The sequence below is a fragment of the Trachinotus anak genome, unplaced genomic scaffold (assembly GCF_046630095.1).
Source record: "Trachinotus anak isolate AG129_WGS33_773 ecotype Australia unplaced genomic scaffold, CSIRO_AGI_Tana_v1 ptg000025l, whole genome shotgun sequence".
Taxonomy (NCBI): Eukaryota; Metazoa; Chordata; class Actinopteri; order Carangiformes; family Carangidae; genus Trachinotus; species Trachinotus anak.
In genome coordinates, this window is record NW_027273876.1 from 113,500 (window position 1) to 127,755 (window position 14,256).

General features: G+C 40.8%; 1 protein-coding gene across 7 annotated transcripts in view; it reads left to right on the forward strand.

Annotated features, from left to right (window-relative positions):
• jakmip3 (Janus kinase and microtubule interacting protein 3) overlaps positions 1 to 14,250 on the forward strand; it is a 28,143-nt gene extending 13,893 nt beyond the window's left edge. For 3 of the 7 annotated variants that reach the window (XM_071463246.1, XM_071463249.1, XM_071463248.1), the window contains 17 exons: positions 369 to 506; positions 606 to 641; positions 932 to 1,003; positions 1,384 to 1,488; positions 2,786 to 2,914; positions 3,015 to 3,098; positions 4,499 to 4,561; positions 4,693 to 4,791; positions 5,013 to 5,111; positions 7,220 to 7,279; positions 7,827 to 7,892; positions 8,308 to 8,376; positions 9,740 to 9,817; positions 11,083 to 11,316; positions 11,437 to 11,502; positions 11,678 to 11,737; positions 12,185 to 14,250. In XM_071463246.1, the coding sequence (XP_071319347.1) occupies positions 369 to 506; positions 606 to 641; positions 932 to 1,003; positions 1,384 to 1,488; positions 2,786 to 2,914; positions 3,015 to 3,098; positions 4,499 to 4,561; positions 4,693 to 4,791; positions 5,013 to 5,111; positions 7,220 to 7,279; positions 7,827 to 7,892; positions 8,308 to 8,376; positions 9,740 to 9,817; positions 11,083 to 11,316; positions 11,437 to 11,502; positions 11,678 to 11,728 (1,449 nt within the window). In that variant the 3' untranslated portion in view covers positions 11,729 to 11,737; positions 12,185 to 14,250. Of the gene's footprint in view, positions 1 to 368; positions 507 to 605; positions 642 to 931; positions 1,004 to 1,383; positions 1,489 to 2,785; positions 2,915 to 3,014; positions 3,099 to 4,498; positions 4,562 to 4,692; positions 4,792 to 5,012; positions 5,112 to 7,219; positions 7,280 to 7,826; positions 7,893 to 8,307; positions 8,377 to 9,699; positions 9,818 to 11,082; positions 11,317 to 11,436; positions 11,503 to 11,677; positions 11,797 to 11,877; positions 11,942 to 12,184 lie in introns of those variants that run through there. The other 4 variants (XM_071463247.1, XM_071463250.1, XR_011685137.1 and 1 more) reach the window with 3 other exon arrangements.
• The last annotated feature ends 6 nt before the right edge of the window (positions 14,251 to 14,256 follow it).

Below are 14,256 nucleotides of genomic sequence, written 5' to 3' on the forward strand. Positions count from 1 at the left end.
ATAAAATGATTACGCCATAGAACGTTGACATGTTTTGAAAATAAATAATAGTAACAGCATGATGAAGCCAACCAGTACCTAAATATTGAATCATAAAGAAGAAGAAAAGGTAACATTGGATGAATTGGTCCTGCTAAAAGCTCACTAACCCAGCTTATTAGAGTAGTGTTAACTGTTGTCTGTGCAGCTTCTGACTGCAAAGCAAATCATTTAGTGTGGTTAAATCACCAGAATCAATACAGAACAACAACCAGAAAACTACACACTTCGCACCGGAAGCTTCCTTGGTGTTAGACAGTCACTGACAATATGAGGATCATCATTAACAGTATTACCATGGTAACAGCAGCATTTGTTGTCAATCACAGAGAAGGCCGAGTTCATTAAATGACCTAGACCGCACCCACTCCACCAGTTACCATGGTTACAGCCAGGAGGAGAGAGAGATGGAGTTTCTACGGTTACAGGTCCTGGAGCAACAGCACATCATTGACGACCTGTCCAAGGTACAAGTACTTCTACTACTACTATTACCACTATTACAGTGTTAAATTACTGTAGTACAGTGTAGCTTAATTTAGAATGAAACTCTGTTTTGGTTTCAGGCTCTGGAGACAGCTGGTTATGTGAAGAATGTTATAGTAAGTATTGAGTAGGGCTATTTTCTACTGTTAGTACTATTGTTAGTACTAGTCTTAGTACTTTATTGTCTGTGCTGTAGCTGTTAATGAATGACAACAAACGTGCGTTAGGTTTATATCGACACACACGTAGAGACCAGCTGAACATAGTAGAGCATTTAGCAGCTGGAGAGTCAGATGTTTTCCTCAGGAGCAGCCACACACACCACTCTAATATTGTAATCATGTTGTTGTGTTTATGTTGATGATTGTATTGTTGTGTTGATGATCATGTTGTGTTAATCCTGCAGGAGAGAGACATGTTACTGAGATACAGACGTCAGGAGTCAGTCAGGAGGAAACGAACCTTCAGAGCCTGCAGGGTGAGACCAGACACACACTTTATGATCTCTGTGTCTGGGAAACAACATCTGTAAAGTCCACTGTCACAGTTACCACTGATGATACTGATACTAATACTGCTACTATTACTATTACTATTACTACTGTTACTACTACAACTACTGCTACTACTACGACTGCTGCTGCTGCTGCTGAGACAGCAGAGTCGAGTTAGTGCAGTTTTTTGTTGTTTTTCTTCCTGTGACTGTGATTGGACCTTTGAGTTGAGGTTATTACAGGTGTCAGTAACAACACATACAACCTCCAGTCTGTGATGTAGGAACATGGAGGATGAACATGAAATACTAAGCAACACTGTGTGTGTGTTTGTGTGTGTGTGTGTGTGTGTGTGTGTGTGCAGGTTATAGAGACATTTTATGGTTATGATGAAGAAGCATCGGTGGACTCTGATGGATCGTCTTTGTCTTTTCACACTGACAGAACTCCAGATACTGAACCAGAGGAGGTATGACACACACACACACACACACACACACACACACGCACACACACACACACACACACACACACACACACACACACAGAGAGAATACATTATTTTGACTTAAATTCATTTCCTGGAGACTGACACCTCAAACCAGGTCTTCATCCTAAAATTTCATGATGTAGGTTTGGGGACCCAGAAAGGTGAGTCCCCACAACACCAGTTACAGATCTATACCACAACAGGAACTTAATGACCTGGTTCTTACTCCACCCTGAGGATTAGTTTCTGGAGGTAAATCTGGTCTCTGAAGATCTGAATGTGGAAAGACCTGGATTGTGTTTGTGTGAAAACAGTGACTAAATGTTGATCTATCAGATCAGACACAGAACTAAACTCACCAGTAAAGCAACAGTCATACCAGTAAAAAACAGTGAACCCAGTAAACAAGACTAGGTCTAAACCTAGTAAACTATTGTCAGGTCCTGGTTTTATAATCACAATATAGCGTGAAAGAATCAAACACATCAGTTAAAGACAAAGACTGAGCTGAGATTTCAGCTGATTCACTGTGAAATGATCAGAGAGGAAGTTAAAGAGACACAATATATTTGTTATTGTGTCTCTCTCAGAGCTCAGCCTCAGTCTGGATCCACCACAGTTTAGTCTTTATTGACCTGGACTCCAGAATGTCATACACTTTTATCAGAGGCAGCTCCCTATGTAGAACTGGTTTCTGCTGGGTTTTAGGATGAAGCCTTGTTTTTAGTCGCTCCTGTTTGTCGTATTAAAGTTACTGCATTATGTATTACCGGTAATACAAACTCAACATTTCCTGTAACTGTTTCAAATTAAAAGCCATCTAATGTTTCGGTGCACAGGAACATTTTATTTCTTCACAGGGCTTTTATTGCTCTGCTGCAGGAAGTGTATTGTCTCATTTCCTGTTGCTGGTGTTTCTATTGTATACATATTATTCAGATCTGCTAGTTTCTTTAGCAGTTAGCAATTACTTCTCTCTCTCTTTCTCTCTCAGTCATCAGTCATCAGTCATTAGTCATCAGTCAGTCAGTCAGGGACATTCCAGATTATAGGGCTTGCCCTGCTGTTTTAGTTCAGCCAAAAAAAACAGTCACATCAGAATGAAGAACACTGACACCAGTAACAGAACCAGTCAAATCAGTAAAAGAAACAGTTACACCAGTCAGTCTGCTGACAATAAGAATTACTAAACAGGTACACAGATTATTTTCTGACAGGTGTTGTTACTGGTCTCACTGTTTTTTCTGACTGGTTTCTGACTGTTTATGTGTTTTAGGTGTGTGTGCGTGAGGAGGCGGAGCTTCGTTACCGTCAGCTGACTCAGGAGTATCAGGCACTGCAGAGAGCTTATGCTCTGCTGACAGAGACGAGTGGAGGAAACTACGATGCTGAGAAGGAGATCAAGGTGACCGAACCTCTGAGCAAGGCAGCAACGGAGAGAGCGTTCTAATTCCTGTAATCAAGCAAGGCATGACCGGTTGATGGTTGAATTCCCTGTGTTTCAGACCAGAGAGCAGCTGCTGACTGAAATCAGTCGATATCAAACCAGAGTTGCAGATCTGGAGTCAGCACTGAACCAACAAGGACTGGTAACACACACACACACACACACACACACACACACACACACACACACACACACACACACAGCAATTTTACATATATAACAGAGGAGACAGGTGATGATGAACTCAGGACTGGTCCACACAGCAGGTGAGAATATGATCTGCCTTCTGATTGGTTGCAGGGTGAACCCCTGGAGAGAAGATTGTGTCTTCATCTGATGAGAGGAGCAGAGAACTTATGTGAGCCAGACAGTGGTAGAACAAACAGTAGAACATAGAACAGAGAGAACAGTCATGTTGCATTAAAGGGCCAAATACTGTCCCCACCACCTGCTGCTTTTGATTAGCTGATCAGATTCACTAGAGCCTCGTGAGACACCTGGACTACATGTCAACAGGTTTCTGTCAGGGCTGCAGAACCTGCCTGTGTGCAAGTTTTCGTTTGGTCATGATGTGTTGTGTAGTGGTGGCAGTGGGACAGCTGTTCAGATGGAGGTCAGGTGTCTCATGAAGCTTCAGGTGTGGTGTGGAATCTGATCATCTGATAATCTGACAGCAGCAGGTGGAGGAGATGCTGTGATAAACCAAACTTTTAAATTCAGGTCAAATATTCATTTATTTAGTCAGCCATTACTTCTACAGGCTGGTCCAATCAGAGCAGTTGACTCTCTTTTCATCCTGTGTAGGACTTAACAACACAAAAATCCAACATTTAAAGAAAAATAAAAGTTACAAAACTGCAGATAGTGAACAAGGATAAAACTGCAAAGGGTTTGAAATGAAGAGCCTCAAACATCAAACAAGAGCATCAACAAAATCTGAGGCTAAAGAATGAAGAGTTCATGACCAACTCAACTAAGCATCCTGCCAAAGGAACAAGATGATCCACCTTAAATTCTGCCAAAGGAACAAGAGGATCCACCTTAAATTCTGCCAAGGGACCAGAGGATCCACCTTAAATACTGCCAACGGAACAAGATGATCCACCTTAAATTCTACTTGAGTGGTGATGGTCAGACATTGATCGTCTGTTGTTTACAGACATTTATCAGATTCAAATGTAGTAACTAAAAGCAGGGCTCACCAAATCACTTTGGAATTTCTTTGGAACATGGCTGAACACTTCTGCTGTAGAACATAGAATGTAGAGCAGGTCTGTTAGAGGTCTGAGCTGTAAATAAAGTTCAGTTCAAACTGCTCTCTCTCTCTCTCTCTCTCTCTCTCTCTCTCTCTTTCACTCTATCTCTCTCTATATGTCTGTCTCTCTTTCTCTATGTCTGTCTCTCTCTTTCTCTGTCTGTCTCTCTCTCTCACTCTCTCTCTCTCTCTCTCTCTGTCTGTTTGTCTCTCTCTCGCTCTCTCACTCTGTCTTTCTCTCTCTTTCTGTCTGTCTGTCTGTCTGTCTCTCTCTCTCTCTCGGTCAGGATGTGAAGTGGGTGGAGGAGAAGCAGGCGTTGTATCAGAGGAATCAGGAGCTGGTGGAGAAGGTGAAGTGAACAGTCCTGAAACACAGTGACATCATTCTGTTACACAGTGACTCAGGTTCAGACTCATCAAAGGTTCTGGATGTAAAACAGGAAGCAGTTGGATACAGTGTAACATTGACTCTGTTCTGTAGCTGAGGCAGATGGAAGGTGAAGAGCTGCGTCTGAAAAACGACATCCAGGACGTCAAAGATCAGAACGAGCTGCTGGAGTTCAGGATCTTAGAGCTTGAGGTAAACACACAAACAACAACAACTTAAACAAAAGCAAGAAGTTAAGACAGTCAGACAGACATAAACAACAACAACAAATTAAAATGGTTCACCTGACTTAGATATAAATAACAACATCAACAAATTAAAACAGACCCAGTAAAATAAACAACATAAACATAAATGTAAACTTTTGTGTTGACTGACACTGTGTTTCCATGCAAATGCTATCTACTGATCAGGAGAGGGAACGACGCTCACCTGCCATCAACTTCCAACAACTCCATTTCCCAGAAGGCCTCAGTCCTCTGCAGATCTACTGTGAGGCAGAGGGAGTCACTGTGAGTAAAGCCTGAATACAACCATGTACACCTGTAAACACACCTGTGTCAAAATGTAAACAACAGGGGCCTATACCACAAAGCGAGTTCAACTTAGTCTCACTTCTTTTGGGCTTATCTACATAAGAGCAGGAAATTCTTGATACTGGACCGTAGCGGCAGGGCCGGTCCTAGTCCTTTGCAGTGATGATGTTATACCACTGGTCAGTCAGTTATTAATGAGGGATTCAAAGATCTTAGCAAGACAGGGCAGTTTTAGAGCAGTTTTAGACAGACAGACTTATCTCCATCTTTGTGAGGAGGTCTGTCCCATTCTCATGAACACGTATAAGTAACACCTTGATGGAACTTCTTCAACACTTAGACTGATTAGAATTGATTAGAACTTATTAGATTTTGGTTGTCAAAGGTTAAAGATCAAGGTCAGTGTGACCTCTCAAAACACTTTTTAGCCATTACTCAGGACTTCACACAGCAATTATGACAAAATTTCACACAAATGGTTCATATTTTATAAGACTCTGGATAAACAGGGATCTAATCTGAAACTTGTCTGAGTTGTGGAGGCAGACAACCATGAGGCGGTGACTCTAGTTTTGGGATGATACCAGAGGAAATGCTTCTGTTGAAAATATGTGTTGAACACTCTGTGATGAAAGGAGTGGACATTTATTAAGATCTAGGTGATCTTCTCCAGCTGCTTTCTTGTTACTGATTTGTCTAAGAGTCTCCATAACTGAAGAACAAGAAAAGGGATGGAGGATACTTTGATGGAGAGAGGTAGGGTTTGAGGGTACTGGCGACAGTATATTGGTGGACTCTGAGTGTACTTCCTCAAAGGAATAGCCAGCTGTAGCAAAGTGCTCATTAAAAGCAAATCAAATTGTCTCTATAAATAATGTTGGTGGGTAATGAAGTTTTGTTTTTCTTCTTAATGGAATTTACTAGTTTACAAAATTTTCCTGGATCAGACTTTGTATTATGTCTAGATAGTAATTTCACTTGGCTTTTCTTATGGAGGATGTACAGTTATTCCTTCAAGTCAGTGAGATGGGTCCCCAGTGTGTCGAGCCTTCACCCAAGCTTTGTTCCTTAGGTTAGAGAGTTCAGATGAGAGCCAGTGGCAGGATCTATCTTTTATTCTAAACTTTTTAAAAGGTATGTGTTTATTGACAACAGAATTAAAAGTATTCATAATATAATTTAAAGCGTCTTCTACATCTTGAAGTTCAGATGTGTGAGTCAGGTTACTTGTGTTGAAGGTCAGATAAGAAAGAGTGGGCAGTGATCGCTCATGTCAAATGAACACCTCTGTCAAGGTGTTTGTTTGGTTTATTGGTTAAGATAATATCATATAAATATATAAAGCTGATTTAGAGGTTTATGTGTGTAGGTTCAGAGATTAGCTGAGTGAAGCCAAATTCATAGAAGTTTAAGGCAATCTGATTCTTGGGACAACCAATTTAGGCCTAGGTCATCTAGAATGACTAGTTCTGAGAAAAATAAGTGGAAGAAAGTGATTAATTATGTTGGAGTGCAATCTAGAGGAGCAGAGGGAGGGCGATAAATTCCAACAACAAAGAGGGAGGTGGTGTGGCTCTAATCTTTGTTCATACTATTGTGGAGTGGACACACTGACTGATATAAATGCCTTGACATTATTATTAATATGATATTAAAATGATATTATTTCAAGGTGGAGAACTATGTGGGTTAGGGTTAGGGTTAATTTGCTCTAGGGATCCACAGCCTGGGACAGAGGTGGTTCTTGGCATGGCACAGTGGAGTCAAGTTCTCCTGCAGTTGCAGTACCATTAGCAGGCCCTGTATTTACAATATAGCTGAAATCACAGCTCAGTCTGTAAATGTAATTTATAAGATATGTGTGTTGGACAATGTTGTGGTTATAAAATCAGGATTGAGCCAGTGAGTCACCTTGTTGACATCAAAACTTCAGTTAAGCCTAAAGAGATAACTCACTGCTGTCACTTTGTGGCACAGGGCCCTGGCTACACCTGAGGAACACCTGAGTAACACCTGCAAACACACATATCCACCTGAGTACACTTGTGTAAATATTTGTTTACCTGATTTATTTTGATCCTCAGGAAATTGTGATCAGTGAGTTGATGAAGAAACTGGACATTCTGGGAGATAACGCCGTAAGTGTATGTTGAATTTATTTTGTACATGTATGTTTCTGTTACAGTTTCATGTACAAATGTGTCAAACTGACTTAAGAACAATTTCACTAAATCCTCCAGTTTGTGATGACAGTGGTCAGATGTTTACATCTGTATATATGTTAATGTGTTAACATTTTATGCTGTCAGAGCTCAAGTGTTGTTCAGTGAATCCATCTGTGACATAAATCAGTCTAAAACTTTACTAAGCCGTCGTGTTAACATTTTGTTTATGTTTATATATTTTTGATATACTGATGTTTGATTCAACTGAGGGTAGATTATTTGAACATGTTGATGTATGTTTGTCAGTTTAACATGATGCAAACAGCTGATATGAATCGTGACAGATGAATTTGACCAAATCTGACAGAGACTTAAAAATAAACATAAGACCAGCTGCAAAGTAACATCTATGTTTAAATGTTGTTGACATGTTGTTGACATGTTGTTATGTTGTTGACAAGTTGTAGATATCATATGGTTGACATGTAATCATTATGTTATTGACATGTTGCATGTTTTCCTGTAGAATCTGTCCAATGAGGAGCAGGTGGTGGTGATCCATGCCAGGACAGTGCTCACCCTGGCAGAGAAGGTAACACTCAAACCTGATTACACAGTATTTACAGCTATTTGTGGACAGCAGAGCTTTGACCTTGTTTTTCATCTCTCTGTGTATCTTTGTCTCTTTTCTTAGACCTCTGTGAACGCTGACCCTGTTCTCATTTGATCTTTGACCCTGTGCTGACATGACAAAACATATTAGCTATCCCTTCCAACCTTTGACCCAGTTTCAGATCTTAGATCCTGCTGAATGTTTGTCATAACTGTTTTAAAGTGTAGAGTTAGTGTGTCCACATTGTTCAAAGACCATGTTTCCTCTTCAGGATGGAAACTTTGTGGGAGGAACTGGTGTAACCTGAATGCCATTTCTTCCCAAACCCTGCTAACCCTTCTGCTTCCTCTCCATTTACTTGTCTCTCTCTCTACCTGTTTGTCTCTCTGATCAGTGGTTGGAGTCCATTGAAGTGACAAAGTCGGCTCTGCAGCAGAAGATGTTGGACATTGAAAGTGAGAAGGTAAAAGCCAACATTTAGGATAGACAATAGGGGGGTAGGGTTGGGGTGCTCAGTGCCTGCAACAGTCTCTGGTGGTAAACTGACACACAGATCCTTGGGTTTGTCTGTCCATCCCTTTTCCCCGCAAGTTGATCTAATCAGACACACGTGGCTGCTGTCGGTGCTCTTCTTTACAAAGTGTCATCTTTGATTGGATTGAAGTTTAATTATTTGTCCTTTTATGTGTTTGCCTGCTTTATTTTACCTGATATCTTAGAGTGGATGGGACTGATTGAAATGGGGATGCAGTGATCCCAACTGTAAAAATTTAAGAAAGGGACAGGGCCTTCCTTGATCGGGATAATAACTTTAATAATATTTTCATGATCTGGAGATCCCAGGCACATCTCAGCTAAAGGGAAGAACATCATCACTGACACATGCTGAGATCTGAATTTGCTGAATTTCTGTATAACAAACTGAAAATGCCAGAGGATACGTAACAACATAATTTTGTGACAGAACTTCAACTTCAGCAATTAAGAGGAGGATGAGGGTTAGGGTTAGGGGTGGGGGGAGGAAAGAGAGAGAGAAGAGAGAGAGAGACCTGGAACAGCTGTATAGACTATAGGTAATAGTGTTATCATTAATAATAATAAATATCAGTGATAATAATAATAATGAGTGTTGTAGTGGCAGATCTGGATCCTGCTGCTCCAGAAACACAGAGAGAGAGAGAGAGGAAGACCTTAATGCATCATGGGAATCCCCCAGCAATCTAGGTCTATAGCAGCATCACTAAGGGATGGTTCAGGACTCACCTAGACCCTCTACAGTTTGTTGGAGTTGAGTGGATCCGTCCTCTGCATGCTCTATCAGACCCATTCTTACTTGGATGAGTCAGGTGGTTATATGAGGATTATGTTCTTTGATTTTTCATTATGGTGTTATATGTAACACCATCTGACCCCCCATTTTCAAAGACAAGCTGGAACTGTCTGTCTACCTGTCCATCTGTCTCTCTATCTGTCTGTCTCTCTGGCTGTCTGTCTGTCTGAAACACAGAAGCCACAAAAATCTTTCACATTTTATAAATGACCACATAGTATTATCCATTGTGTTTTGAAACGTTTAACAAGTTTGATTTGAATGAGTTTGATGAACTTTCATCATCATGGTAACCCCTCAAAAATGATCCAATACAGTGAAGCTATTAATGGTTTTATTTTCTGTTTTAAGATGTTCTCTGTGTTTAAATTCAGATGTTGTCTTCATCTCATCTGTGTCAGTAATTTGAGATTTTTAATCAGATTTTGTTTTGCTGAGTTGCTGGTTTGCCTTCAGGTACCACTGTGACCTCTGACCTCTGTCGGTTGTGCTCTAGGATCTGTTCAGTAAACAGAAAGGTTACCTGGATGAAGAGCTGGACTACAGGAAGCAGTCAATGGATCAGGCTCATAAGGTCAGTGTAACTGATGAACACAACATAAACAACAAGCAACTGATTATTGAGCAATAGTGGCATCTGGTGGGTCTTGTTCACATTTTTACCGAAGCACAAAATTGATTCACTTCAGCTAAACAGAAATATATAAAATAAGACATTTTCTGAATGTGCAACACCCAACAGAACACTGGGTGATAGTAGTAACTATGTAAAATCGAGCGATTGTGTCCATGCAGTTCCTGCTGTGACATGGCTACAGACAAACTGAACCAATGACAATTTGCACCATGAGATCATTTTCTTCTTGACAATTTTGACTCAATTCACTCATCAAAACAAATGACAGACAAGAGCACACACCACCAATCACAGCTGCTCCTTCATGTCAAGAGGAACCAATTTAGGTGGTTTAGGGATCTGGTTAGGATCCTCCTGGGCACTTTCCACTGGAAGTCTTCCAGGCACATCCAACTGGTAGGAGACCTTAGGGTGGACCTAGAACACACTGGAGAGATTATGGGCCATATCATAAAATCAGCACAAAGTATAATGCAACTATCTTTTCTAGTTTCAGACTGACACAGTTGCAAATACACTTGCGCCCATTTGTGCACCCATGGGTGTGTTGGTCTTAAAATGAGGTGTGGTTGGGAACATTGTTGCCGTACTGCTACCTGGAGACAGTCGCAAGTGTGTGACTGACAAAAATGGTTTTTGTCCAACCAGTGAAATACTGGTTGGACAAAAACCAACCAGTATTTCACTGTTATTTTAAGGATACGTTGTCAAGAGAGTGATATGAGCCTAAATAGGCAGGTGCTCAGAGCGCATACACTTTGCCTGTAACACAAAGGCAGAGTGAGCTGAAAATACACTTCAGTGTTTGGATAAGTCAAGTGGACAATTAGAATATAGTCTCATTTTGTGTGGCATATTGTGTGTTGTATAAGGTGGGAGAGATATGGACATGTCCTAAATGCATTTGTACCACATACTATAGACTATGCACTTTGGATTGTTAAAATAGAACCTATGTATATACCTCGCCGGGAGATCCCTGAGGACTAGCTGGAGAATGTTACTGAGGACTACATGACTACTTTAGTACTTTGTTTGACCTGCTGCCACGGCGACCCAGCCTTGAATAAGCAGAAGTAAATGGATGGATGTTGGATTTGATTATTATGGTGCTAGATGATTTGCCTTTGATAAGCAGAGTTGTACAGAGGTTTTCAGTTCATAACATACTTTCTAATTTTAAATGTTTGTTTCTAATGCAGAGGATCCTCGAACTGGAGGCCATGTTGTTTGAGGCTCTGCAGCAAGAGGAGGAATCCAGGATGGAGGGATTCAAGATTGAGGGGGGTCGACTCTCTGAAACTCTGACCGAGGAAGAAAGGGAGGGGCTGAGGAGAGCCATGGACCAATGGAAACGAACTGTAATGTGCGAGCTTAGAGAGAGAGATGCCCAGATCCTGCGAGAGAGGATGGAGATACTGCAACTCACACAACAGGTAAACATGTAAACGACAGGTAAAACTGTACCTGGCAGGTAAACCAACAACTGACCTTTCACTGGCAGAATAGTGTTTTATCTAATTGTGTACTCGACATTACGCATGTGTTTTTGACAGAGGAACAAGGAGCTGGAGGAGTTTATAGAAGCCCAGAAACGACAAATTAAAGAGCTGGAGGAGAAGGTGAGAGAAACAAACGCACAGTATGTTCAGTTAGTCCTGTTAGTCTACACTGTAAAACCATCATCCACACTGTAAAATCATAAGTCTACACTGTAAAAACATCAGTATGTAAACCAAAAGTTTCCTTCCTGTGACTTTCTGCTGACTCTCCACTGTTTCCTGTGTTTTCTTTCAGTTTCTTTTTCTGTTTCTATTCTTCTCTTTGGCCTTCATCCTCTGGTCCTAACAGCAGCTGGTGAGTCACAAAGCAACAAGGTTTACCTCAGGTATACAGGGTTTACCTCAGGTATACAGGTACAGGTTTACCTCAGGTATACAGGTATACAGGGTTTGCCTTGGGTATACAGGTATACAGGGTTTGCCTTGAGTATACAGGGTTTACCTCAGGTATACAGGTACAGGTTTACCTCAGGTATACAGGGTTTACCTCAGGTATACAGGTATGCAGGGTTTACATCAGTTATACAGGATTTACGTCAGGTATACAGGGTTTGCCTCCGGTATACAGGTATGCAGTGTATACCTCAGGTATACAGGGTTTCCAGCAGGTCATGCTAATCCTGTATTGTATTTATAGAGTTGTAAATGATTCTGAAATCAAAGTCTATGGATGTCTGTTGTATCATTAAGTCTGAGTTTTAGATGTACTGTGTATCTGTTAACATTTCAGTCTGTTGTCTAGTTTCTGCAGACCTCCAGAGTCCAGCAGCTGAACACTCAGCGGGGTTGTGTTGGTCAGGAGGACTCTGAAAGATTCAGGATTTGGAACCAGCATCTGACTGAGGCACATGGGCTTCACTGCCACACTCACCAGCCTCTGGCTGCTGTCAGCCAATCAGAGCAGAGCTCAGCTGTCAGCTGACTCCACACCATCACACCCTTCCTGAATGCCAATGTGCTGCCTCAGAGATGAAAGAGTGACAGTTTAAGTGGCAACAGAAGAACATTGTGTTTCAGACAGGTGAAAACCTTCACTGCTAACAGGCCAACTAGCTCCCTCTTAGCTAATGACCCAGAAAGTTCTGGGTTACCAGATGGGCAGCTGATAAACACATTCTGGCTTCAGCAGACCAGCTGGACCAAAGTGGTGCTGGACTTATTAGTATTCGCTAAATTAGCTGGTTTGCTCAGCCACCTGATTTTAAACAACTAGCTAGCTGTATTCATACAGTTAACTCAGCTGGTTGACTTCAGTGTTAAGGTAGGTGTTTGGGTCAAGTACAGTTAACTGATATTGGGTCAATGAAACTGCAGTGACAGAGGCAGAGCTCGACAAACTACAGCAGGAGATCAGTGAAGTTGTTGCTTAGTTACCTTGAAGAGTTCACAGTTGAATCACAGTAGAAACATGATGGAAGCATCAGAAACTGTTGTTCAGTGAAGTGTCTTGTCTGTCCTGATATAAGTTCTTTTGAAACTTTGTTCTGATTGGCTGCTCCACCTGCAGACCAGAGTGTAGTTTAACACTGTAGAGCTCCACTCATGGATCAAAGGTTACAGTTTCAGCTCATCTGGATCGTCTCTCGACCAAAACCTGACAAAGGAAACATCAGACAGAAGTTCTGCGGGAGGTCAGAGATCAAGGAAACAAACTGAACTGTTAAAGCAAAATGATCCGATTGGAAGAAATGTAGCATGGAGTTCTAAAGAAGTCAGAAGCAGGTTCTACAACTGGTCAGAAACCTTGGACTCTATAATAAACCTGCATGCAGGTCACTGTCATCACTCTGCAGAGTTTACACGTGATGAAAAGTCAAACCAGGTTGAGGTGATCCAGTCTGATTTACTGTGGAGAGAATTCAAACTGATGGAAGAAAGTACAACAGTGCTTCATAGACACAACTGAACAATAGAACATAATTTCACAAACTAAAAAAGATATTATATTATATTATATTATATTAACCCTTACATTATGCATCTTTTTATTCTCCTACTGGAGAAAATCACTTGATTCTGAAAAGCTGTATGTTGTGCTATTGCTACATAGCTAACATTAGCCTTAACAGTTGTTTACTCACCAGTCTACAAGAAATGTGAGTTCAGCATCAACCTTCATTCTTAACTCACCAACATCTGTCCCCAGAGGTTGAGACAAACACCAATGTTAACTCTTGTCTGTATCACTTCTTTTCTTCTGCTGAAGTTAGCATGCTAACAGCTAGCTCTGGTCCAGTCAGACTGTCTCGTCACTTCCTGATACTGAGTCACTGTGGTGTCCAGTCTGAAGACGTAGCTGCTCAGAGGATGTTTTATAACCTCTTGTAAATACAACCGCTGTTGATGCTAACATTAGCTGTGTAGCAATATCAAAACATATAAAATAGCACCTTTAAATGTTTTGAAAATGCTTGATAATTATGTAGTTTGGCCATGTTCCAAATTAAATTGGATTTTTTGTTTTCAGTTTCAGTTTAATTTTAAGCTCATTTCTTTTCAGGTTCATTATTTCACTTTCCATCTACATCTTCATTTTGCCATATTTTCATTTCAGTGTCAAATTCTCTTTGTTTTAAGAGAAGAGTAAAAAAAAAACTGATGAACCACTGGAAACATTTTCTGTATGAATTATCCTTAGTGTTTAACTGAAGCAACAGAAACCTGCAGAGTTCAAACAATCGATCTTGCTGTTGTACTTTTATTATTCCAGATGATATTTTTCTATCCCCGCTGTGAGTCTGAACTCAGTAAACATCTGAAGAGGCAGCAGTTTGGTGTGATGACAGATTAAAGACGGTGGAAACAAGACTGAAG